Genomic DNA, 25,979 nt, shown 5'->3' with positions numbered 1-25,979 from the left:
GATTCTCAGATGAAAGGTAAGAGATCTGGAATATTAATTAGTTGCAAGTTTTTAAAAGTTTTAAAAAGTTAGAGGATAATTTGTATTTTTTTTGTTTTCATGTTTTTTCTTTATGCAGCACTCAAAAGAGAGCTACGTCCCACTACCTATGTCCAGACTTACCTGGTAGACACTGATATTATGTGCAGCGGGGTAGAGGCCATCACCACCTACCTCTTGTTTACATTTAAGTGATTTAACAAGTGTCTTTGCATTTTTTGAATGGAAAAAAGGAGAAATGCTTAACCTACAACTAAACTACAGATACCAATCAAAAAGATCTAACAGAAAATTCAAACATGCTTATAGATACTGATCAAATTACTTTTATTTAGATAACCTGCTCTCCGCAGAAATGACCTCATATTCCTCATCCTTTCTGCCTGCACTCTTCCACACAAAAGAACTGTGGACCAGTTTCACAGTTAAAAACAAGATCTAGTTTGTTATAGCATCTGGTTATCCAATCACATCTCGGCCAAACATAAATCAATAAGGCTTCCAAGAAGCAAAGGGCTTTGTTGCCATGTGCCAAGTTGCAACCATTTCAGTACACAGGAGGTTCAGAACCAATGTTAGCACTTAATGTCCCAACGAGTTACAAATAATTGTAAAAACATATTCCAATTTAAAATTAGATACTGAATATTACTACATACCAAGCATGAACATCCTTGATACATGGAGGGAAAACAAATTGCAGGCTTCTTTACTCCTGAAACTAGGTTAAAAAATATTGTGATTTAAGTTATCGCTTAGCTGTTTGGCAAAATAGCATAAAAGGTGGGATGTTTTTAGATGCAACTTCACAGCATCTCTCAGGTTTGCTAAACCCTTTGAAATATTTACTTTTTTACCAGAGAAAAACTTGCCCAGAAATATCCAATTGATGAGGTCTGTGTTGTGCAACCATTTGAAAGATTAAAAAGCAGAAAAGGAACATACAGTGCAGTCACAATAAATAAAGGACATGGAGACCTTAGTAAGCATCATCTTTCCCTGAACTCCTTCCCCATTGCTATAATTTACTTAAAAGGTTTGATCAATCAGTCCTGAATTTGCATGCATTATTTTGTTAATATTCTCTTGGCTAACTTATGAACATCCCCTCTTCCCACGCCCCCCATGTACAGTAGCTCGCATTTACAAAGCCTAGCTTTCCAGTCAGAGCTGTGGTGCATCTAGGGTTCTCCTCCAAGATTTCAGGAATGGTTGGGGTAGGGAAGAGGTAAGCCATCAACTGGTCTCAAAGTGCACCCCAGAAGTGGGGGAGAAATACATCCTTAGTATTTTGATATCAATCTTAGCTAAAGGTAGGGAAGGTTTCTCATGGAAAGTGATGTGATCTTAGCACTTTGAAGGAAAAAAAAAAAAACAACTGTAGAAGGTTTTTTCACACTGATTCAGTGAAGTCCTGGACAGATGGCTGTTCCTTTGTAGTCTCATTAGTTCCTTGCCATTGGATAGAATTCTTCCCAGGTGAAGCATATTTTTCTTCCACTGGCAGCTCCTCCCTTCAATGTTTCCAGCAGAAATGTGCTATAAATACTTGCCTCCATCACAACAGTACAATTTGGAACATATAATTAAACCCAGTTGTGGCGTGCACACCAGCAGATGATCAGCTACTCAGAATCCCAGCCAGCCTGTTCTCCAGCCTCACCGGTGCCCTCAGTGTTCCCTTCACCCACGTGCTTACCGCCATGCACGGTTCAGCAGCTTCACCTGAGCAAGTCTCTTTGTAATCATAGTGGCAAAAACCAGTCCAAAAAGAACACTACTTATCAGCACATAGTCATAGTCGTCTTTCAGAACATCAAACTGCTTGGATGGGTAGACTCTGGTTTGGAAGATGTCCAGGCCATACGCAACAACCTAAAGAAGTGAGACCACCAGTTGTTACAGCAGCTTCACACAGAAATCCAAATACGTTAATAAAAGATAAGGCTCCACTTTCCGTGACTTCCAGAGACCTCTGTGACTTCAGCCCCACCAGCTGGGAGCTGCAGGGTCTCACCGCCTCCCGCAGCAGCAGGGAGTGGTAAGGTACCCCTGCTGCCTGAGGCAGTGTGCCCCCACAGCTCCCCAGCTGCCGCAGTGGGGAAGCAGGGGTCCCCTGCAGCTCCACAGGCGCGAGGAGGGGCAGGTGGACCCTAGCGCTCTGAGCCCCTGAGTGGTGGGAGCCCCCCAGAGCTCCCAGCCACCCCGCAGCTGCCCAATCCCTTCCCATTTTATCATGGATATTTTTAGTAAAGTTAGAGACAGGTCTTCATTGCCTGTGACCTGTCCCTAACTCTTACTAAAAACATTCATGATAAAATCTTAGCCCTCTAATAAGAGGCTCATCCCTATAGTTCTGATCAAGCAAAGCACAGTTCAGGAAACCATTAAGCAATGACTTATAACAAGGCTTGAAGTTACGTACCTTCCCTGAAAGGGGGTGTGATGGCATACTGCTGTATCCTGCATCATGCTTTACAAAAAGAAACCCTAACCTAGACTCACCAGGCACGTGGACTCTAAGCCAGAGGGGGCAGTGTAAATCCCTCTCATTCGGGATATGGTTTGATTGTAGTTGATGAACCTCTCAGCATGGATCTGGACATCTGGGGAATATGGAATCAAATTTTCTTCCCTAAAAGACATTTGAGAGAGATATTGAAACCCAACCAAACACAGCACAGTGGGTAAATCCCTAAGCAGCCTGTTATCTGGAACTCAAGTCTGGTGATACAACATTAGAATCTTTATACAGATAATGTAGTCATTCACACATAGTGCTTAGTAAAGGCTATTAGGAAGAGGGAGACACATGCTGTAATTAGGGTAGTGTCCACCTCCTTCTAAAGTCTGAGAGACCAACCAACCAGGTTCAAGGCCATAGGAATAAATCAGTTAAAGTATCACTCTAAAAACCATAGATAATTATGTAGAATACTAGTCACTAGTATGATGCTAACAGGTGCTTTTTGACAGCCCTCTGGACTACCGTGTTACAGACTAATTTATTCACACCTGGACTGGCAGTAAAGCAGTCCAATTGGCAATGAAGACAACAGCCTCTCTAAAATTAGAGTAAGAATTACTTGGAATCTGGCCAGACAGAACTGATATATTAATCTACTCCAGACTAAAGCATTAAAACACTCAGTCTTCCCCCTTTTGGCAGGTGCCTGGGAACGGGGATTACTGCCGCAGCATTTTGCTCACCTGCTTTGTTCTGTAGGGATCTCTGGGCGTCGAGGATCCAGCAGAGCCTTTGGAAGGGAGAGAATTGCCCCAGAGGGAAGCCCAACTGCACATTAAAAAAAAAAAATCATCTCTTAGAAGTGACCATTTCTGACCGCACTCTCTGATGGCTAATCCAGTAGTCCTGAGGCATGCCAGAGAGAGCTTGCCGAGTCCACTAGTCAGTGATGAGGGAGGGAGTGTGGAAGCAAGCAGAGGGCTAGGCTGAATACTGTTGTTGCTCTAAAGCAGGGGTCAGCAACCTTTCAGATGTGCTGTGCCGAGTCTTCATTTATTCACTCTAATTGAAGGTTTCGCATGCTGGTAATACATTTTAATGTTTTTAGAAGTCTCTTTCTATAAATCTATAATATATAACTAAACTATTGTTGTATGTAAAGTAAATAAGGTTTTTAAAATGTTTAAGAAACTTCATTTAAAATTAAATTAAAATGCAGAGCCCCCCAGACCGGTGGCCAGGACCCGGGCAGTGTGAGTGCCACTGAAAATCAGCTCTCATGCCGTCTTCGGCACACGTGCCATAGGTTGCCTACCGCTGCTCTAAAGGCAGCTCATGAGTGACAAGTGAAGGCACCGCCCATGCAGACAGCAGCAATGTCTGAATGCACACAGAAGACAGTAGCATGCACCATGATTTACGTCAAGGGAAGGGCTGTAGCTGCACTATTTCTTCAAATCACAGGCTAACTTTAAAAATATACTTTTCTCTAACGCAGCCCCAGGGACCATCATGGCTAATTGCCCTAGATACTGTAGTGACCTTTTCTTTAATACAAAATTTGACACACATGTAACCCAATCCCTCCACCCTGCCCTAACCCAGTTCTTACTGAGCAAGTGACGGCTGGTGATGCCACGTTCAGTGATGGTGGCCTCCATGGCACTGATGGCAGATGGGAAGATATATGACTGCTGGAGGACCTGCGGCAACAGTGGGCGGTCAAGGGAACTGAAGGCTGTGGCGTTATACTGCTCCGTCCCTTCGTACAGCTCTAGCACAGTGAACTCATTCCGGCGTGCCTTAGTATTCCAGTACTGGTACTGAGACAAGAGAGGAAGACACTGTTCAGGAGGGCACAGCACAAGTCAATTGACACGGAGGGTAGCTGGACAGTCACTGGCGTGGAGTCGGGGAGCGTTCCCTAGGCAGCGTAGGCGGTTGCCTCCAGATCTCAAAGCTAAAGGATTACAAGCAATAACTTTTCCTTACCACCACCCAGTTCTCTGAATGGACAATGTGGACGGGTCCCTTTGCTTTCTTCTGCACAGAAGAGTGGATGATCCGGCCTGTGACTCCATCAATCAGATAGATTCCAATGAAGGTGCGTTCATGGTGGGTATCCGTGCTCTCCGTTACCACTGCCAGCAAGTTAGGGTTCAAAGACTATAACAAGGACAAGGAAAGAAATGTGGGGAAGCCCCTAGTTTATACTATTGTGCCAGGGGCAATCTGTGCAGATTATCCCAGACCTTTGTAGCCAAAGATGGAGGCAACAAGATGTCTGTTAACAGCACAAACCATGAGGATAGATTTATAATCAGTCGCACCTGTCATGATACCCCCCTGGTCTTTAATAGCTGTCTGAAAACATTTATAGAGGAAAATTTCCTCTGCCAAAATTCAGCTTCTCCTGTCTTCCAGTAACGTTTAGAGAGACTGATGTGTATGCAGAAACTTGGCACCAATTGTCCCCTCTTGGGTCAGGACTCAGGACCAGCAGTGCTAGAAATGGGCTTTGACTTACAAAGCTGTGCTCCCCAATCAGAAGAGAAAAGAACAAAAGTTTTATCAGACACTTGTTTTAAAATCGTCCCCAAAGGCAGGTGCATTGATATGCAATACTTCACTTGCAATATCGCCCACCCGGACAGTCAGCTCCTCCAGCTTGGGATGCTCCACCTGTTCTTGCTGGGATGCAGTTCTGGAAGAATGCAGCAGCCAGCGACATCCTCCTGCAGACCACGCTCAATGGTTCTGTAAATCACTTGGTCTCTGCTTACCTAGGGTCATTAATCTCCAGTCCACTTCCAAACCAATCTCTCAGCTGGAAGCTCACAACACCACTGCCTGGCTAGAATTGTTTGATGGAGGAGGACCATTGGGAAGCATGAGAGGGAGAACAGGACCATAGCAAATCCAGGATTAGTTCCTTCTGGTAAAAGGCCTGGACAAGTGTGGATGCATCCCAGGATGGACATTAAGACTCATTATTTTTCCCCACCCCTTCTCCCCCTTTCTCTTGACCTCAGCATTGGTCTAAAAAAAAGGATCAGGAAGATAATAAATAGCAAGTTAGACTTGCTACCTTTGTTGCTAATATATGGGCTGCTCTATAAAGCTCAAAACGACAGCACAGCTGGCAAAAGCATTTTCCAACCAGTTTAAGTGTTGCTTTTAAAACACGCTTAGTGTCTACAAGCCCAGGAGGTGGGTATCAGCTCCCTGATGCTTCCATGCCAAGTTCCATGGAAACCTTAGCATACAGCTCACAGCCACCAAAGCTCAGCTAACAAGGTCTGCAGTACCTTATAGAGGACACTGCGATCACCCATCACACGGCCTTGGGAGTGTACATGCTCATTTGATCTCTTCCCCTTCACAATCACGATTCTCTGCACTTCAGTTGGGATGGTCATCTGCCAGCTCTCCTCTGTTGTCAGATCCTACAGCGGAGTCAAGATGCAAAATAAGGTTTCCTGACCCTCTGAAAGAAACAATCTCCATTTACAGGACATAGATAGATTCCCCCTAGAACAGAGTGGTGCACTGGGTGGGAGCACCAGGGCTTCAGCCCCATGGGGGGCCCCGGAGCTCAGTGTTTCAGTGGTGGGGGCCCCATGGAAGGGCTCATGGAGCCCCAGGAGGCCACAGACCCCCAGTTGAGAACCACTGATTTAGAGGATCAACGGAACAGGGGAACACTTTTTACTAGAGGAAGAGCACATGCTTTCTCTGCCCATTGTCTAGGGCACCCAAACTAGTTCTCAGAATAGGCAATAGAGTCTTGGGGAGCTGGGTGGGAAGGATTACTTGAACTACTGTGCTCTCATCTCGTCTCAGCTCCAAAGTGCATCTGAACCGGGAAATATGGGAGAACTGCTCCCTCTGATGGATTCTCACCAAACTGCAGGATGGAGACCTGTCTGGATTCTTCAGTAAAGACTACTTATAACTATGAGTTTACAAAGATTTTAGGAAGCTTTTGAGAACTGGCAGAAGTCTATACTCAGCTGTACTTCTTATACATCAAACCAAACTCCCATACCATGACAGCAAAGATCCACCATACATACACTCTGTGGGATGAACGTGTCACTTCTTACATAGCACAGAGCATCTTCTGTACCTTTAGCAGCCGGAAACCAGAGAGTTTGCCCTGTTCAGCATCCACTATATAAAAAAAGATGGAGTGGGCGATTTCCTCTAACTGGCGGAGGATGTTTTTAGTTGCTGGGAAAGCTGTAACCTGGGAAGATAAAGAAGAGTTTAAACAAAGACATTAGTTATCAATTTTTAGTCTCACATTTGTAAGTAAGCTAGTCCAGTTAACCTTACTGGGCCCAATTTACTAGAGATGTAAATTCCACTGATTTAAATGGCTTGAATTACGGATGAATTTGGCTAAACAAGGGCAGAGGCACCCTGGGTAATAGGGACGCTAACACTGCCCTTCCCTGTTCAATAAGTGACTTATATTCTTGCCAGGCAAAAATATAAGCCATTTACAATCCACATAAAGAGGTCCATAGGGAGTGTGCAATAGGAATCTGCACTGGGGAGGGGACTGTGGCCTGTGCTTGAAACACAGCTCCCTGGTCTGTAAGCCAGCGACTTGCTATATTTTACCTCTACACTGGGAGGCCAAAAAGAGGGGTAGAATCAATTTAGTGCGGATTGAAAATTTAGCGTTTGTTTTAAAAACCATGGGGGGGTTCAAATGCGAACCAGACTGAATAGGTTCTTGTGACTCTCTTTCAATTGGAATGAAAATAGTCCGGTTTGGGATGCAGCTCTCGCCTGCAGTATTAGGGGACCAAATAAAACAAATGGCGCCTAGTGCACAAGAGCCAGGAGAGTTCCACTGTCTAGAGCCAAGAGTGCAGGCGACGACTTTGGTTTCACGGTACAAGCGGAATGAAATGGAAGAGGTAACAAAGCGCAAGAACAACAAAGAGCAAGTTAGATTTTAAAGTTTCTGTGTTAATCTAATGGGGTTATTAGTGACAAAGAGATGGAAGTGGCTTTAAATGTGCGTTTTATCTTGATGAAGTCCCTTGAAGTCAGTCTCATTCCCTTTGCGGACTATGACTTGACAACGTTCTTATTTCTTGCCTTGACGGGGAGATATTTATCCTGCAGATGGAGACTGTTTTGCCCTAGGAACAAAATTACCTTGTATTCATCATCAATCAGAAGTAGCACTTTGGCATAATCTTGATCCATGATGGGCAGAAGCAAAGACTGAAGAACTGGACGCTTCAGAACAGGGGGAGCCACCTGACTCCACTTCCCAAAGATGGGGTTAAAGACATAGAGAGAGCTCATTTTGGTCTCCTGGAACAGACAACAGGATGGGAAACTAGTTAGGGCAAACTCAGAGAAGGGTGGTTGATCTTCTAGCATATGAAGTTACCTGCTGGCTTGGTTTATACACCTCTACCCCGATATAACGTGACCCGATATAACACTAATTCGGATACAACGCGGTAAAGCAGCGCTGGGGGGGGAAGGGGGAGGGGGCTGCACACTCCGGCAGATCAAAGCAAGTTCAATATAACACAGTTTCACCTATAACACGGTAAGATTTCTTGGCTCCCGAGGACAGCGTTATATCGGGGTAGAGGTGTATTTGGATTTAATGTCTACACCTCCTTTCTCCCTTCACTGTGCTCCTTACCCTACAGATGAATATGCTGTGCACTCAAATCACCTCATCTCTGCTGATCCCATAGCGTTCACATAAGATGTATAAAATTCTAACGAGATCCTACCATGACCTGTCCAGAATGTCACCAAAATAAGTAAGAGTGTTTTTATTTTCTGTGGAGTATATACTGTCGTGTGACCAGCAGAGGGAAAGCCTTTCCTATTTAACTAGCATACACAGGCCCTGACTTTCTACTTCATGTAGTGGACAAAGCAATTAGGTGAATGATCTTTTGATTTTTGTCGTCGTTTAAAGCATTTAAAAAGCAAATCTGAAAATTATTAACACTGTGGATTTTTCACTACAGGGAGGTAAAACCAATCCGAGGGTGGTGGTGGTGGGTGTGTGTGTGTAAGGAACTCACCTTGTCCTTAACGAGCAGCGTACACTGTGGGGGGTGCGGGAAGTGGGCCGTTGTTCTCTGCACCATCAGTTTAAAGGAGGAGCCAGGCTTCACGTTCTGTAGGTATTGCTTCCATAGGATGGTGCCAGAGCTGCTTTCAATACCAAAGAGCTGAAGCAAAGAGACGAAAAGAAAAGCCAATGTATGTAACAGCCTGTCTTTCACATCTACATGTTGCATTCCGCTTTGGATTCCCTCCTCCCTCCTGACACCTTTCTCACTGCACTCAGCACTGAATCCCCCCTCACCATTGCCAGGACGGTATGCTCCATTTCCAGGAATGGCTTCTAGTCCCTGCCCTCCTCACCTTTCCTGCAGCAGTGACCATCACCATCATTTTCTGGAGGTTGAACTCATCTCTTGCCAAGTTGTCGATATTGATCTCATTCTTAATCTGGCTCCGTGGCTTCCTGGCGTCATAGAACATCTTCCAGAGATGGGCAGTCCAGGCCTGCAGCAGGATGAGCTGGGAGGAGAGGCGCTTCAGAAACATCCCCAGCAAGCCGTCTGCAAACAAGTCAGTGACAACGGTTAGCGCAACAAGCAGTGGTGCACAGCAGGGGAAACATACACACAGCACAGCAAATCAGACCACTGCCTCAGTCTGTAAAAGTCACGTGCTGCCACACATGTATATATTAGTTAAGAAAATTCTGCCTCATCTTTCATGACACCTGGATCATATTATATCCCATTACCATCATAGAAGCTCCTTTGCCTACCAAACCCCTAAATACACAGTGCCCTATCTCAGTTCAGCAGGCACTCTGCTCGCCTCACATCCAGCTTTCCTGCAAGCTGCAACACTACCGTGTGCAGAGTCTCTTCCCTATCACTCCAGCAAGTGCCCAACTAAAACCAACGAGTGTACTTCATCTTACGCCTCCTGCTTTCACGTATCGCATAACAGAGGAGCCATCATTACGGAGAAGCACCCAAATCTTGGCAACTGAAGTCTGAATTAATTCCTGTTAGGAGCCATGTCCTATGCTTAATCCACCTTTTCTCCGAGAAAGAAACCAAACAGGGAGGACAAAGATCCACCAGCAAAGGGTGTCACAAGAGAGGAAAGGAACTGCATGTGATTCTTTGGGTTACCTTGAATGGCTGGATCCGGATGGCAAGAAAGACAATAAAGGCAATTATATTTCAGTCTTCAGGGTAAGACAATACAGGATAATCGAACAGAAGCATTTTGGTAAGAGTGGGGAAGCCAGCTGTAATTTCCCTATCGCTCTGTGTCTGTTATCCCCAGAGGGATATGGAAGATCTATTAGTAGAGCTTTTATGTGTGGTCTAGTTTTAGAAGGAGGATGCAAAAGTTAGAGAGACGACCCCAGAACCTGGGAGTCAAGTTTATTTTAGTTCGTTTTGGTCATACTGTCTGCACAAGGAATCTGGGGTGAGAGCTCACAGCTTTGGGGAGAGGGCTACTGAAATTATACAAGCATGAAAAACAAATAAACATAAAACTAGACCCCTGCAGAAGCTCAACTCTATACGTAGTGGGGCCTAAGTTCCCTGTAAGCTGCGCGGCCGCGCAGCAGCCTATTTAGCACTGCGCAGGCACTCAGAGAACCCGCCCAGCTGGGACCTGCTGCAGCCAGGAGAGGGGTGCCCCTCCTCCGGCCCCAGTCCCAGACCTGCCACGGCCAGGGAAGGGACGGCCCAAACCTGGCTGTGGCCAGTGCTAATTGGTCCAAATCCTCACACCAACTCAGGCAATGTTTGGTTAGGTGCTGCTGCGAGGAGTGGGCTGCTGGGGGAGTCCTCTCTCCCCGCCATAGCCCTGGAGCACCATCCTACACCCCAAAACCCTTATCCCCGACCCCAACCCAGAGCAGCACCCCTCACCAGCCCTGAGCCCTGGCCCCACCCCAGAGCCCACACCCTTCATCTCCTTCACCAGCCCAGAGCCCCTGAGCTCCAGCCCCACCCCAGAGCCTGCACCCCAACCCGAGCTCCCTCCCACACTCTGAACCTCTCGGCCCCACCTCCACCACACAAATTTTGTTATGTGCACGGATATGAAGGTGACGTGTCACACCTCACCTCCATATTGGTGCACATAACAAAATTCATTCCACACATGGGTGGGAAAAATTAGAGGGAACCCTGAGTGAGGTCCTGGCTATTACCTGCTTTCTTTCCGAATTCCCCTTCCAACTCTGCCTGGGCACCCGTCAGAGGTAGATCCACCATCTCCAAGCTTACCACTTCCGCCAACGACTCCTCCCTGCTCCACAGAACTTTTCCTAGAGAGATACAAAGAAAAGGCAACCTAGGCTGATTCAAAGAAAAGAGCAAGTTAATTTCCTGATCTGTGCTGCGTTTGTTCCTGAGAGCAATCGGGAGACAGGAAGATCTTACAAATCCAGTCCCTTTAAATGGATTGAGAGCTATACCCCTAACACTTGGGACTGAAGGATCTTCTGTCTGGTCTTCACAAAAGTAAACAGCTGCTTAATAAATCGCAACATGCCACATTTCTGAAGCAATTTGGATATCGATATTTACTGTCTACTACAATAATGAACACATTGGTGTTTAATCACTAACAACCCCCCCTCACTTTATTAAACAAGAGACAGTGTTGAAAGAACACACCCATGACTTGAGCATTGAAGGGCTTGCAAAAGGGTTGGAGTCATCAAAAGCAAAAGTTTAAAACAAAAAACATTCTTGCAAGGCCTCAAAGACTCAAGCAACAGAAATGGACTCTTAACTCCACCCTAAAGTTTAACATCATATTTTGTCTGAGGAATTTCCCTTCTTTTCCAAAAGGCATCAAGGAACAACTGCTACAGGTCCCTGTTCTGCAATAAGTTCTGTGTGGGCAGAACTCTGAAACCCTGCAGAGCCTCACTAAAGCCAACAGGCTGTTGTTTCAACAAAGCACATTGCAGGATCAGATTCTCAGCTCTGGCAGTGAAGGAAAATTCAAGTTGTGGGGGTGAGGGTATTCCTGGTCTTCTCGCTTCTCTATGGGATTTAGCTCAGGAAAGAATCTGCTTGGCTGGACACAATTGCCCCTGAATGTGCACTACTGAAGGTGCCAAGAGAGGATACACTATACACAGGGGTAACCAGTCAATCTGGTTCCAATTTACCTGGTTGCTGGAGGAACATGAGCGTGTGATCTTCTGTTTGCACCAGCGCTCGGTAACCCACAGAGTCATCTTTCTTCAAAAAGACCTGGATATAGAGCTGGAAAAGGGAGACGAGGAAAGAGGAGATGATCAGGATTATAACCTCCTGGCCTAGACAAGCAAGATGCAATTCAAGGTGAGAAGAGGAAAGGATTTAAGATCACTGTTACATTTAAGCTCCTAAAGCAGTGGTTCTCAACACGCAGGCCACATGCGGCCCAATCAGCACACACTACGGCCCATGTGACATCCTCAGGGCCAGACAGGTAGTATATATATTGTGTGGATGCGACCCACATAACACAGAGAGCTGCGTATGCAGCCCAGAATGGTAAATAGGTTGAGTACCACTATTCTAAAGCAACAAAAAGATGAGGTGCTACCTTCAGGGATACACTTCTCACAAACCTAGAGGCAGACCAGAGTCTGGTTTCATACAGCAACTCTCATACTTCAGGTATTTTAAAGCACTGAGTTAGACATCAGCAGTGCCAAGATCACATTGGCAAATGCAGCAGCTATTTTGTGCTTGGCAATATTATTCTATGACGGGCGACGCCTCTCGCTGCTGACAAGCAGCGTCATCAAGAGGCAGCGCCCCCAAACTTCTGCAGCATTTCGGCAGTGACACCTCTCGATGACGCCGCTTCCCGACAAGTGACATCATCAAGAAGCGTCGCCGCCAAAATGCCGCAGAAATTCAGCGGCATTTCGGCGGATGCTCCACCACTGCCACAGTCCTTCGTCTGGCACCCGCCAGACGAGAATGTTGGGGACCACTATTCTATGATGTCAAGCCCTCCCCTGCTATATGAGGTCCCACCCATCTGCCCAATCCACCCTTGCCCTGCCCTTACAGCCAAGCTCTATAAAACCAGGGATACACAATGCCACCATATCTGAATCAAAAACCTCATGGGTACATGTGGTGGTCTTCTCACTACCAGCAACCCCTTCAGATCACCCAAAGAGCTCTGACCAGCCCTGCCAGTCAGAAAAGGCTGTCATAAGTGAAGCACTTTTCATCTATAGATCTTGTGTTTTACGAAAGTGGGTAAATTTCACTAACCCCCTTTTACAGCTGGGGAAACAGATGCAGAAAGGTGAAGCGACTTGGCCACGGTCAAACAGCACTTTGTGGTAGAGGGACGTAGAAGCCAAATCTCCTTGACTCCCAAACTAGTATCCTACCCAACCTTAAATCAGGGGCTTGTCTGTTTGGCTGCAGCAAAAGGTTTGATAAGCCTCAAGATACAGCCAAGCCTGATGTAAAGAGAAACTCCATGCAGCCATCTCTGACCACTTTCAACGACAGGAGAGAGGCTGCTAACTTACCTGCTCGGGCCTGGCACCGCTCTGCTCTAAGCTGAAGGTAATCGTGGTATCCAGCAGTCTTTGCCCAGTCTCAACCAAATACAGGTTAATATTGTAGGTGTTGTTGGGGCAGGCTAAGAATTCCTAGAGCATTATAAAAGACAAGCTGACAAAGACACAATCTACTTACACTGCGCTTTTCATCACAAACGATTCCAAAGTGCTGTATACAATAAACTATTTACAAGGATCAATTCACCCACCACAGACACGCAGGCATTTCTGAAGCACAACACAACAGCTGCTTAACAGAACGCAAACAGCACACCAGTTTGGGACAGAAAACAATTCTAGGTGACATTTCCATCTGCACGTACTTCCATAGAGTAACTACTGTAATTCTGAGCCCATTTGGACAGAACACAGCAGGGGTCTATGATGCCTTTCTTCTGAAGATCTCAAAGCACTTTACAAACAATTATTTGAGTGCCAGCACCCCTGCAGGGTAGATAGTATAAGCACACATTAAACTGCAGGGTAAACTGAGGCACGGAGACTACACAACTTTCACAAGATCACACAGAAAGTCAATGGTAGATCTGGGAATAGAAATTAGGAGTCCTGGCTCCCAATGCCCTGTTTCAAATACCAGGCAGCTCTCTCTCCTAACTACATAGAGGCACTGTTTCTGAAATAAACTGACGTTCAAAAAGCAGTTTTCCATTTTAAGGTGGGGAAATGGGTGTCTAAATGGAAGATCTGTTTCTTCGTAATGCTGTGAGAGGGTAGCATGTTCATCCAGTTCCCTACAGTTTCATGAACTGAATAGTTTTAAGATGCTTTTGGATAAAGTTTCATGCAAAAATATGATTCTCCGGAGTAATAGTCTGTCCCACTCCACCATTCAGCCTTCCAAACCCAAGAGAAGGGAATAGCCTGTTAATTGCAAAGACTGCCTACAATTCCTGACAACAAGCTCCTTTCCATACCTGTCTATGGGAACGTCCGAAAGTGCTGTCTGCCTTATCAGAAGTTCTAGATTTCTGCAATGAACATGGGAATAGAAAGAGAACCGGTGAGCATGACAAAGGCATGGAAAACATAAGAACATTAAGTGTCTAACAGGAACAAGTTCTGCCTCCCTGCTCAGCAGCTGCAAACTTAGGCAAATAAGTGGTATTGAAAAACGAAGTGGTTAGCTGGGTACTTCCTCTCACAAGACTTTACAAACACCTGGGGAATGGAGGTTGTATGCAACTCTGGACAAAAAGTTATGGTTGTTCTTTCTAAAGTTTACAACTGAACATTGACTTAATACAACTTTGAAAAACTTTACTATGCAAAAAGAAAAATGATGGTATTAACCATCTTAATTTAAATGAAACAAGCACAGACGCAGTTTCCTTACCTTGTCAATTTTTTAAAATTTCTCTTTGTTTTAGTAATTTACATTTAACACAATACTGTACTGTATTTGCTTTTTTGTTTGTTTGTTTCTGCTGCTGCCTGATTGCATATTTCCGGTTCCAAATGAGGGGTGTGGTTGGCCGGTCAGTTCGTAACTCTAGTGTTTGTAACTCTGAAGTTCTCCTGTACATGGAAACTGTCAGGTCAAACATGGCCCAAAATGCAGGTTGTGTGAAAATACCTTATACAAAACCTAACCAATTAAAATATGTCATGATTTTTTCCCCTCTCTATCCCAATGGATTTTTAAAACTCCCCTGTAGCATTTGCAACACAGATTTTGCACCATGCTAAAGGGATGGTGGGTAGGGAGGGAGGAGATGGTGCACGCATGGAGGGAAGCTGTATCATGGAGCAATCTGATGCCACTATCAGTTTCTTCAGAATGGAAGTTTTCTTGTTTTATGTTTCTAGCCCTTTGGGTTGTGATGATAACTTTCCAAATGAGACCTGAAGTAGTGCTGTTTAACTGTCTCTGCAGACAAGCAGTCTGCTCCACTAGCTCAGAGAGGCTGAAATGACCATATTCATTACAGCAGGGTATTAGCTCTGAAGCCAATAATCAATATTGCTTAATCCATGCTTTTGGCAGGAATACCCAGCTACCGTAAGGCTGTCAGCAGAGTCTGTGGAGTGCTTTTCCCCCACTTTATCTCATCACCTAGTGCTAAGCACAGGAGAACCTGAAAATGAAAGTGAATGGGAAATTGACTAAACAGAGTTGAAACTGACTAGGATCTTTCATTCCTCTCAGCTTGAAAAATGAAGACCAAATAGCATCGGTTCCAAAAAGAAAATGGATTTTGTTTTAATTCTTCCATTTTTAATAATCTCTGGTCTTAGTGAGAAATGGGTGAGGGCATTTGGTTATTAAAACAGTGCAAAAGGTAGGATTTTGATTTTTAAAATGATAGCGTCTAGTCACCCATCACAGTATCAGCTAGTCAGTAGACTTTCCTTCCCAACACTAAGGTATTTATTTCGCTAAGGGCTTGTCTACACAGGGTGGTAAAGCGCATTAGAGGGATGTGATTTGCAGAGCACTCTAATGTGCTGTGTTCCAACTGCCCATGTAGACCCTGCTGGTGCAAACTAAAAAGTATTTCGTTTGCGTTAACGTAGTAGTGACTATGTTAACTCAAACCTAGGTACCTTTTAGGTCATGCCAGTAAGGACTGCACAGGGTAGTTAGCGTGTAGCACTTTGGCGCACTCTCTCTCTAATGTGCTTTGTCGCGTAGTGTAGACAATCCTTAAGAGTCATCTCGCTCTGTATATTCATTGCACCACGGCTCGATACTCAGCAGCTCTACAGATGCTTGCATACTGATAGTCACAACAGATGAAATCTCAGCCCCATTGACGTCAACAGACGTTTTACCATTGACTTCCATGAAGACTGAATCTTGTGTCCTAAGGTGTTTAAGTCCAGGTGGTACATTCAGTCTGACAGTGGTAGAACACTGCTCTTTGGTGGCCCCTCAAAATCTTTATAACAGTAAAAAAGCAACACAAACTAACTAACTAAAAAAACCCCACAAGTTTTTAGAACTAGAAGCAAATCTGAAATTTCCATTGTGCAACTGACTAACCACTTCATTCCTGCAGGTCAGGACAGAAGCCACAGTCTTCTCCCCAGTTGTTGCAAAGTTCACCAAAGTTGCCTGAAAAACAGAGGGGGGTGGAGGGGGGGAATAAGAACATGTTTGTGCAAAGGACTTAATTCTCATTTGGTTTAGAACAATTTCAGCCGAATTCCAACAGGTCAGTTCATTTTCAGCATGACAAGCAATTCTGACAGACTGAAGGACTCTGGTAAGTTTCGCTACAAGGAAGAGAAGCAACCTCTGGTACAACCACTGAAGAGATGTTCACGCTGGGGTCCAGTAACCTTTAGCATTTTATCATTGACCAGTCAGAAGCCTGGCAAAATTCCAGACATTGCCACTGAGGTGATTTTCACACTAGCATGCTCTGCCTGAGTCTTCGGAGTTGAGAACTAACAGGTTTCCCCACTCATAACAGTAATAACATTACAGATGAAAGTCAGGAGCATAAGAGATGGAAAGCTACCATCAAAGAAAGGAAGACAAGAACCTAATGGGGAAAAGGTGATCTTTTCCATCGCTAATTTCTAGAAACCTATTAGATCACTGAGCCCATCCCCAATTGGCCAGTCTCTTGTAGACAATACTGCACTGAATCTGAAATGGTCATTTCATGTACTTCTGGGTCCACTAGAACTACCACCAGCAGTATTAAATGTACTAGACCCACTGGTCACTTAGGTGCTTTCTAGCAGCAAACCAACTCTTGCCTCAGCACAGAATCTGCTTTAGTAAACTCACACCTTGGTGAGAAATGTCAGAAACTGGATCCTACTGAACTGATGTTAAATAGTTTAACTGCTACCACACATAGATTCAACCAATTCTATAGAAAGTATGATTGAAACCTGAGCTTCAGCTGCTTGTTCATAATGCTTAGTGCATGCTTTATGAAGGTTCTGGTTTTACTGGTGGATGGAGAGAGCCAAACAGTCAATTCACTGAATTTCTGCTGTAGTTCATCTCTTCTTTTCAGAGATCTGCAGCTGTGTTCATTCTGTTTACCTGCTGGAAGTCCCGGACGAGGCTTAGCAGCCCGTTTCTGTACTGCAGCAGTGTGAAGTGACTTGGAGCCAGCTGCAGGAAGAACTGAGCCCGTGACGCACTGGCAGGATTGGGCTGAGTGGGTAAAATCCTGGGCTGGAAACCATCAGCAAATTCTAGGTCAAGGCCCTGAGAAGAGGAACAAGCAAACATGGCAAGATGGAAACTTACTATGCAATTTGATCAAACAATCCCTTTCCTCACTAACAATATAACCTTTATGAAGGGTTAGTCCATATCTGATTGAACATGAAGCCATCGTGCGGAGGTCTGGGATGCAGGATGGACTACTTCCCATGATACGACAAAAAACAAGATTTAAAGAGCTGAAATCATCACCCCATAAGCAACCATTACATGGAAGCGATGTGATCTCCCCTTCCCTCCTCCACATTAGTCCAGATGTCCAGTTACATGTGAGACTATTTCAGGATCACTTACCTGCAGTGGGATCTGCTTCATTTCCTGCTCGGTCTCCAGGGATAAAGCATAGAGCGACTGTGTGTCAGAGTCCGCACACACCAGCACTGCCTCACCCACCACACAACAGGCACCACTTAGGCTCTTCATCCAGGGGGCTGCCACTCTTAGCTGCAGGGCAATAAAGGGAGAGAGGCAGCTGGAAAGCCCCACAAAGAAATTCCAGAAAGAGCTTGATTGTGTCCGTTTGCCAGGGGCCTGTATCAGCCAGTGTGTGATATCAAAGGCTTAATGTTACATTTCACTTCTAAACTTAGTCACACTAACAAAGGCCTGTGTGAAAAGCAGGAGAATCCCCTTTATCTATGAACAGTGGCTCTTCCCCTTGGGATACCCATAAAGCCAGGATTTTGTAACCCTGGGTAAACTGCCATCCATCCTGAGATTACCCAGGTTGATCTCAATTTTACTGTGTTCTGCAAGCCCTGTGTCTGGGAGATGCAGTTGTGAAATCTCCTTCCAGGCCCATGAGACATCCCATGGAGACAGGATGACATTTTGACCTATGGGCCAGCAATGCAATTAACTTCCCTAGACATCACATTACATTTACCCAGGTGGGAGCTTTTGTTAAATTGGATCCACACTAGAGCCAACCTGGTGACGAGCTGACACCATGCATCAATGTACCAGTTCTACCTGTTTTGTAATTTCGCCATCTTCTACGCTGAAGGTTACAATGTTCAAATGGCTTCGAGGAGCAACTCCAAGTGCACGTACTACCCCGGTTCCATACGAATACACCAGCTGGTAGTGGGTACTCTCACTGCAAGAGGAGAAGTAGCAATAAATCACCTTCTCCAATAGCTGCCCAGAGCTACTTCTAAAGCCCCCTGCTCTAGAAGCCTATTCACTGTCATCATGGGTCTCCCAAGGAAAGACCGGGTGCATCTCCAACAGGAGAATTTTTGCCGATCAACACAAATAAATGTTTTTGGGACTCCTCCCCTTCAGCCATCGTCTCCTGCAGTTAAACACATTGAAAACCCAGAGACAGTATTGATGAAGACAACTTATTGGGTCATTTTGTCCATCTTCCCTTTAGCCTTCTCAGGCCAGGGCAGGATAGTAGGTGTCTCAGGCAACAGGACTTCCTCCACTTCTCTTGGGAGGCTATTTCACAGATTCACCACTAGAAAGTTTTTCCCCTATCAACTCCACCTCCTCCCTTCAGGTATCCTAGTTCCATCCTCCCTCTCCCACTGGCCTCAGTCACTGGAACATGGTCAGGTCTCATTTAGCGATCACTGTTTAGCCTAGTTGTAACTATTTAGTAGTTTTAATCTTCCTTCAGAAGTCAATCACATTAGAACATTCTTGTGTATTACAAGAGGACTCCCACACCTGGGTGGGCCCCTGTTTTCTGACTGGAAGCTGCTACTAATAGCACAAACTGGTTTGTTCAGGTTAACATGCTTAGTTTATTCATAGATTGCTTTTTCTCCGTAAGAGATGTCATCTCCTGACCTATTTTGTTCCATGAACCTAAAGGTTTGTCTACACATGGACTCACTCAGGAATAGCTACTACTCTTTAAATTCACACCCTATCTTAATCTGAATTGACTTTGAAGTGTAGACAAGCCCTAAGATACCATGTGATCAAGTCCATGTTACTACCATACAGTGCATAAATCACAATGGTGTCAGTTGGTCTGTAATTTGCCTGCACTAAAATCAGTAAACAGAAATGGATGTGCTCCTGTCTTTATGCACAGGAAGACCCTCTTCCCTCCCTCCCCCTAATTATCGCTCATATTTTCTCTTCATACTGTGCAGTGCAAGGTCCCCCTCCCAAGGAGTCTATATTCTCATATGTGCAGGAAATGGATGCAACCCCCGCCCCAAGAGATACTATGCACAACAGAAGCAAAAGGGTCCCTCCCCCTTAAGACAAGTTTGAGAGTCCGTGATCTATCCTTGGTTTGGATTTGTACCTTTCTGGTAAATGCTCCACCCATTTCTGGTGGCCGTTGGAGAGGTAATGAAGAGAAAGGGCAGCCTTCTTCAGGACAGCCAAATATTTCACTGTGTCCTGGAAACCCACCAAACTAGCCATCTGGAAACTAAGCACAGGTCAGAGACAGAGGGTGAGATGATAATACTTTCAGAGACTTTACCCAGCTTGTGGAGTCATAGCAACACTAGAATTATAGACAAACAGCCCTGCTCTTCTCCACCCTGGTAGCTGGCACAACACACACATTTTTCTTAAAAATAGCTACTCTTACCTAGATAGAGTTAATATTGTGCGACCGAACCACCATAACAGTTGGCACTGACTGGATCTCTAACTGCTGATCTCTGTGGTGAGGGCAAGGATGGGACTGAAGACCAACCATCCCATCAAGCCAAAGTGGCATCTCCGGGTCCAGAATGGTGCACACAGACGAGGGAAGCTTATGCATAAGTAACGGATTTCAATCTTCCACCTCCAATAAATGTAGGCTATGTACAACACCCCCACACACACACACTTCAGCATTGCAAAATAGTCATGAACATTAATCAGCCCAGATACAAAATGTAACCCACAATTCACTTTAAGCAAGTGAGAATTTTGCATGGTTATAGGATATAGCATTAGTCCTATGTGTGATAAACGACTGCAAAATTCAGCACCTCTACAATATTCCCACAAGGGTTACTTTATGACCCTCATAGCTACAGTAACTCCTCACTTAAAGTTGCCCTGGTTAACGCTGCTTCATTGTTACGTTGCTGATCAATTAGAGAACATGCTCGTTTTAAAGTTGCGCAATGCTCCCTTATAATGTTGTTTGGCAGCCACCTGCTTTGACCACTGCTTGCAGAAAGAGCAGCGTTGGAGCTAGTGGGGGGCTTGGAACCAGGGTGGAATGGCATCCCCCCCATCAGCTCCCCACTCCCCTAAGTTCCCAGTGCGGCAGCCGCCCAGCAGGCTACCAATTGCTGGGCAGTTCAGCTGCCCCTCCCCACTGCCATGTGTGCTCCTGCCCTCTGCCTCGGAGCTGCTCCCAGGAGCCTCCTGCTTGCTGTGCCAAGGGGCTAATGTCAGGGTGTCCCCCCTCCCTCCCCCGACTTTTCCACAGAGACACGGACAGGGCTCAGGACAGAGGGAGCTTGCTGGCAGCAGCTGCTGTCTCAACGTGCTGATCTACTTAAAAAGGCAATGTACTTAGAGTGGGGTCAGCCTGCTTAAAGGGGCAATCCGCGTGTGTCTTTGTCTCTCTCTGCCACGCTATCTCCCCTCCCTCCATTCGTGCTGCCTTGTAGAGTGTGAGGCTACATTAACAACGTGTTAACCCTTGAGGGCTAAGCCAAGTGCTAGTTCATCATTTACCATTCTGCTCCTAGGAAATATCCCACCCTCTGACTTCACCACCGCAAGCAAGCTTCACAATCATCATAGCTGTGTACAGTATTCAATTGTTTGTTTAAAACTTATACTGTGTATGTGTGTATATATATAAAATATAGTCTTCTCTGGTGAAAAACATTTCCCTGGAACCTAACCCCCCTATTTACATTAATTCTTATGGGGAAATTGGATCCGCTTAACATCGTTTCGCTTAAAGTAGAATTTTTCAGGAACATAACTACATTAAATGAGGAGTTACTGTAATTGACATTGTCCCTAAAATACGACTACACACAAGGAAGGCAAATTCCCCTCTCCAAAGGGTACAGAGAGACAGCCCGCTGAAGATTTCCCACCTGCCAGTGTCCAGTGATGTCTCCCAGTTCAGCCCTCCAATGTTTGTCTCCCAGGAACGCAAAATGTGCCCGCCATTAGACAATGTGATGGCATCTGGCCGGGAGGAGAGAATAACAAATCAAATATTTTTATATTGGTTTCTTTATTCAATTCCCTGCTCATCCTCCAGTTTATTTGCTCTTCCATTGTTATGGATAGAACATTACATATCAACCACTGCCCAGAAGACACCTGGTCTGCTTCAGAGTCAGGAAGGTCATTTTATTTGTATAATGTGCAAAGGATTTCACGTTTTATGGTCCACTTGTACTCTTAGCACTAGGAGTCCAGAATTCCTAATGTCATGCACAGTCACAAAAAAATCTTTGTGTAGCCGTGATCCTGATAGCACCAAGCGGTAAATTAAACAGAGCAGATAAGCAGGAAATTATCCTCATGTGTCTAGAAGAGGACAGGCCAAGGAGTAAACGACACAATCTTTAACACTGCACCTGTATCCACTACAAGCTCACCATGACTATTAGCTCTAGCAAATTTAGCCCTCTGTCCAAACCTGGCTGGATGTCTGTAATGGGAATGAACACTCATCACACAGGAAAGGCTAAATGCTTTGCTTACCCTGTCCATGAATCAGCATGGCATCTACTGCTCCTTCAGGAGTCCCCTTGTCCACATGACGCCACACTGAAAGGAACAAGGAGTAAAGTGGGAATGACTTTTTCCCCTGAGGTATTTCATGCTGAAGAAAGGTATCAACTGGCAGTGCCACAGACTGACATCCTCTGTCTAACCACAGGCCAAGTAGATAGTGCCAATGCAAGCTTCCCCAAAACGGCCCTTCCAATGTGCCTCAACTCTTATCCAGCAGGACCTCCTCTAGGGATGAGAGAGGAATTCAGTCTTCATGCCCCAGTCAGTTCTTGGTCCCACTGTATTGGTCAAGAACAGACTAGTCATGCCAGCACCTAACAAGTTTATACTTGAAAGTAGGAAATGAAGCCACTAAGCCTGAACAAAATTAAATAAAATTGATAAGTCTATTTTAAAAATTCATTGTCTCCAGGGAAAATAAAGTCATGTCTAGTTAACCACCCCGCAACCCTTAAAATGGACTATGGGCCGAAAGTTAGCCTTGGTGTAAGCAGGAGTGACTTTTAATGTATGCCAGGGTTTAATTTTGGTCCCGTGTGCATTAGTTCCCACACAAATGGCAGATCTCGAGTCATAAAACAACAGTTCACTCACAGATTTCTCCATTCCTGGAATTCAAAGCAGCCATCACATTCTTCTCAGTAGCCACAATAAGCTTCTTGGAGCCCTGTGAAGCTTCCAAGGAAGAAAACTTGAGTTTTCCCACATACTGCTGCCTCCTAAGGAACAGGAAAATCAAAGAAAGTGTGAAAAAAGAACACTTTCCACTTAACCTACTGAAAAATAGGGAAAGGGTGATTAAAATTAACACAGGTGGACAGAACACAAACGATATGGTGGCACTAGCTGCAACTATTAAGGACTGACAGAGGGCAACCACAACACTACTATAATCCTCCTTTTTTGGGGGGGAGAGGGGGATCACTGTAAATGAAGAGAGAAATTGAGTCTGAATGAGCAAGAAAGGAATTTTGTGATATTTTGGTGCTCAATGTCAAATCTGCTTCTAGGAAATTCACACAAAGAAAACAAAGTGTCTAATATTCTACGTTCATTGACAAGAAACGAAAAAGATGAACTGTTGCACTGCAGTATAACCAGTCTCATTCGTGCATCTTCAGTAAATACTACCAAAGCAAACAATGTATTATCATCAATGAAAAGAGCTGCCATGTGCTGCTTCTATTAAGATGGCCCCTTGCACAGAGGAAGTCACTGGTCTTCACAGCTCTTTTGGGGCCATATTAAATTCTTCCCTGAGCTCTCTGCATATTGGGTAGCATTAACGGATTTCTACCATCTAACCCACAAACACGCAACTGAGAACAGACATGTAATAAAAGTTTATTAATAATAATAATAATAATAATAAACTTTTATACAGCACTTTGCATCAGTAGACCTCAAAGCCCGAAGGACATAAACATCCTTATCCCCACTTTACAGATGAGGAAACTGAGACACCTGATAGATTACATGATTTACTCAAGATCATTCAGCAGGCCAGTGACAGCCAGAATTAAAACCCAGGTCTCCTGAATCCCCATCCATTGCTTTACTCAGTAGGTCACATCAGAATTGGATAACTTTGCTGGAGAACGTGTTTTAGGACACCATGGATGTGAAATGAGCACTTTGAAAGAGACTGGAAATAAATAAATATCTCTGACAACCTGCAAGAGCCCATCTTTACTATATCCAAAATGGGACTGGGTATTTATATGGATATCAAGAATACCCAGAGTCATCATAATTAATGAAAACAAACATTAAGAACATAAGAAAGGCCATACTGGGTCAGACCAAAGATCCATCTAGCCCAGTATCCTGTCTTCTGACAGTAGCCAATGCCAGGTGCCCCAGAGGGAATGAACAGAACACATGATTATCAAGTGATCCATCCCCTGTCACCCATTTCCAGCTTCTGGCAAACAGAGGCTAGGGACACCATCCCTGCCCATCTTGGCTAATAGCCACTGATGGACCTAGCCTCCGTTAACTTATCTAGTTTTTTTTTTAACCCTGTTACAGTCTTGGCCTTCACAACATCCTCTGGCAAAAAGTTCCACAGGTTGACTGTGTGTCATGTGAAAAAATATTTCCTTTTATTTGTTTTAAATCTGCTGCCTAGTAATTTCATTTGGTGACCCCTAGTTCTTGTGTTGTGAGAAGGAGTAAATAACACTTCCTTATTTACTTTCTCCACACCCATCATGATTTTATAGACCTCTATTATATCCCCCTTATATTCCAAGCTGAAAAGTCCCAGTCTTATTAATCTCTCCTCATATGGCAGCCATTCCATAGCCGTAATCATTTTTGTTCCCCTTTTCTGATACTTTTTCAATTCCAATATATCTTTTTTTGAGATGGGGCAACCACATCTCCACACAGTATTCAACATATGGGCATGCCAGGGATTTATACAGAGGCAATATGATATTTTCTGTCTTATTATCTACCCCTTTCTTACTGATTCCCAACATTGTTAGCTTTTTTGACTGCCGCTGCACATTGAGTGGATGTTTTCAGATAACTATTCACAACGACTCCAAGATCTTTCTTGAGTGGTAACTACTAATTTAGACCCCATCATTTTATATATACAGCTGGGATTATGTTTTCCAATGTGCATCACTTTGCATTTATCAACATTGAATTTCATCTGCCATTTTGTTGCCCAGTCACCCAGAGATCCTTTTGTAGCTCTTCACAGTCTGCTTGGGACTTAGCTATCTTAAGTAGTTTTGTATCATTCTGGAAGGGATGTTAAGCCTCAAGGTTCATGTCTGCCTGCTGCACGGTTCTTACTCCTTCCTACAAATCTGGCTACCGTCAGAGACAAGACTTTGAACTAGATGGACCTTGAATGTGAGGCAATATGGCAATTCCTATATCCCTTTGTCTTTAGGTTGAAAACCACTGCTGTGCAAAGGTCATTTTCTTCCTCCCCAGTGAAATGAGAAGCAGAAATCAACATCCTCAGCTATCCTTTAGAGAAAAGGGAGACAGGGAGCAGCTTCCTGAGGCAAAGGGCTCTAAATCCTAGACAGGAGGACTAATACCTGGTCAGCTAATGCACCTTTCCGATGGCCAGCGCAGGCCTGTTCCCTACAGATGTTTCTATGGCTGGGGCTCTTACACGGCCATGGCAAGGTTGGGGGATGCATTCTCCCCCAGAGATACCAGCGCCCATGACAGTGACACAGGCAAGCCAGCTCGGGGCCAGGGGCAGAGCTCAGCTCAGAGCAGGCTCCTGCTCACCTCGCAAAGCTCAGCTCAAAAGCTGCAGCAGTTCTGCACCCGTCAAACCCAGTGTGGCAACTGGGTCGGACTCAGGCTAAAATAGGGCAATGCTCAGGACTTGCTTCTCCCCCGGCTCACCCGGACACAGCCCCCGTTGCCCGAGACAACAGTAGGGGGAGGGGAGCTGCCCAGCCCCCCCCCCCCCCAGGGTCGGGGGGGATTCCCAGCCCCCTACCCCAGAGGACAGTGGGGGGATGCCCAAACCCAGGGGACGGTGGGAACTCCACCCCAGGGGACGGAGTGATGGGGGGGGGAAGATCCCCAGACCCCCACCCCAAGGGACGGGGGGGGATGCCCAGACCCAGAGGATAGTGTGTGGGAGGGAGATCCCCAGACCCCCACCCCAGGAGACGGGGGGGGGTTGCCCAGCCCAAGGGGGCGGGGGGGGGATGCCCAGGCCCCCACCCCAGCGGGCGGGGGGGGTTAAATACCCGGATGTGGCCCCAGCACCCACCAGTCGAACTTGCCCACTTGATCCTCGTAGACCGCGGCCGCCAGGGGAGCCAGGAGCAGCAGCAGCGGCCAAGCACCGGCCGTCATGGTCCGAGCCTATCCCGACAGGCAGCGCGCCGGCCCCACAGACCCGCCGCGAGGCGGGGCCTCGCCCCCAGGGCTGCCTCTGAGCGCCTGAGTGGGGAAAAATCCTC

At 45.5% G+C, this 25,979-nt stretch overlaps 1 protein-coding gene across 2 annotated transcripts; it reads right to left on the bottom strand.

Annotated features, from left to right (window-relative positions):
* Nucleotides 1-345: 345 nt before the first annotated feature.
* On the bottom strand, nt 346-25,909 carry EMC1 (ER membrane protein complex subunit 1). Of its 2 annotated transcripts, XM_044995834.1 has the most exons (24): nt 25,787-25,909; nt 22,621-22,745; nt 21,994-22,059; nt 21,375-21,468; nt 19,616-19,744; nt 18,319-18,445; nt 17,641-17,790; nt 17,161-17,328; nt 16,141-16,212; nt 14,072-14,125; nt 13,104-13,226; nt 11,730-11,826; nt 10,758-10,874; nt 9,718-9,726; nt 8,927-9,126; nt 8,581-8,730; nt 7,682-7,843; nt 6,636-6,755; nt 5,815-5,952; nt 4,499-4,672; nt 4,119-4,329; nt 3,250-3,334; nt 2,545-2,674; nt 346-1,914 (listed from the first exon to the last, which is right to left on the bottom strand). In XM_044995834.1, the coding sequence occupies exons 1-24, from the start codon at nt 25,870-25,872 to the stop codon at nt 1,735-1,737; spliced, it is 2,967 nt and encodes a 988-aa protein (XP_044851769.1). In that variant the 5' UTR covers nt 25,873-25,909; the 3' UTR covers nt 346-1,734. The 2 variants fall into 2 exon arrangements, with proteins under 2 accessions (XP_044851769.1, XP_044851770.1); XM_044995835.1 differs by lacking the exon at nt 9,718-9,726.
* Nucleotides 25,910-25,979: the final 70 nt, after the last annotated feature.

Source organism: Mauremys mutica, chromosome 21, assembly GCF_020497125.1.
Source record: "Mauremys mutica isolate MM-2020 ecotype Southern chromosome 21, ASM2049712v1, whole genome shotgun sequence".
Taxonomy (NCBI): domain Eukaryota; kingdom Metazoa; phylum Chordata; order Testudines; family Geoemydidae; genus Mauremys; species Mauremys mutica.
Note: the sequence above shows the minus strand (reverse complement) of the source record. Positions and strands in the feature narration are given on the sequence as shown.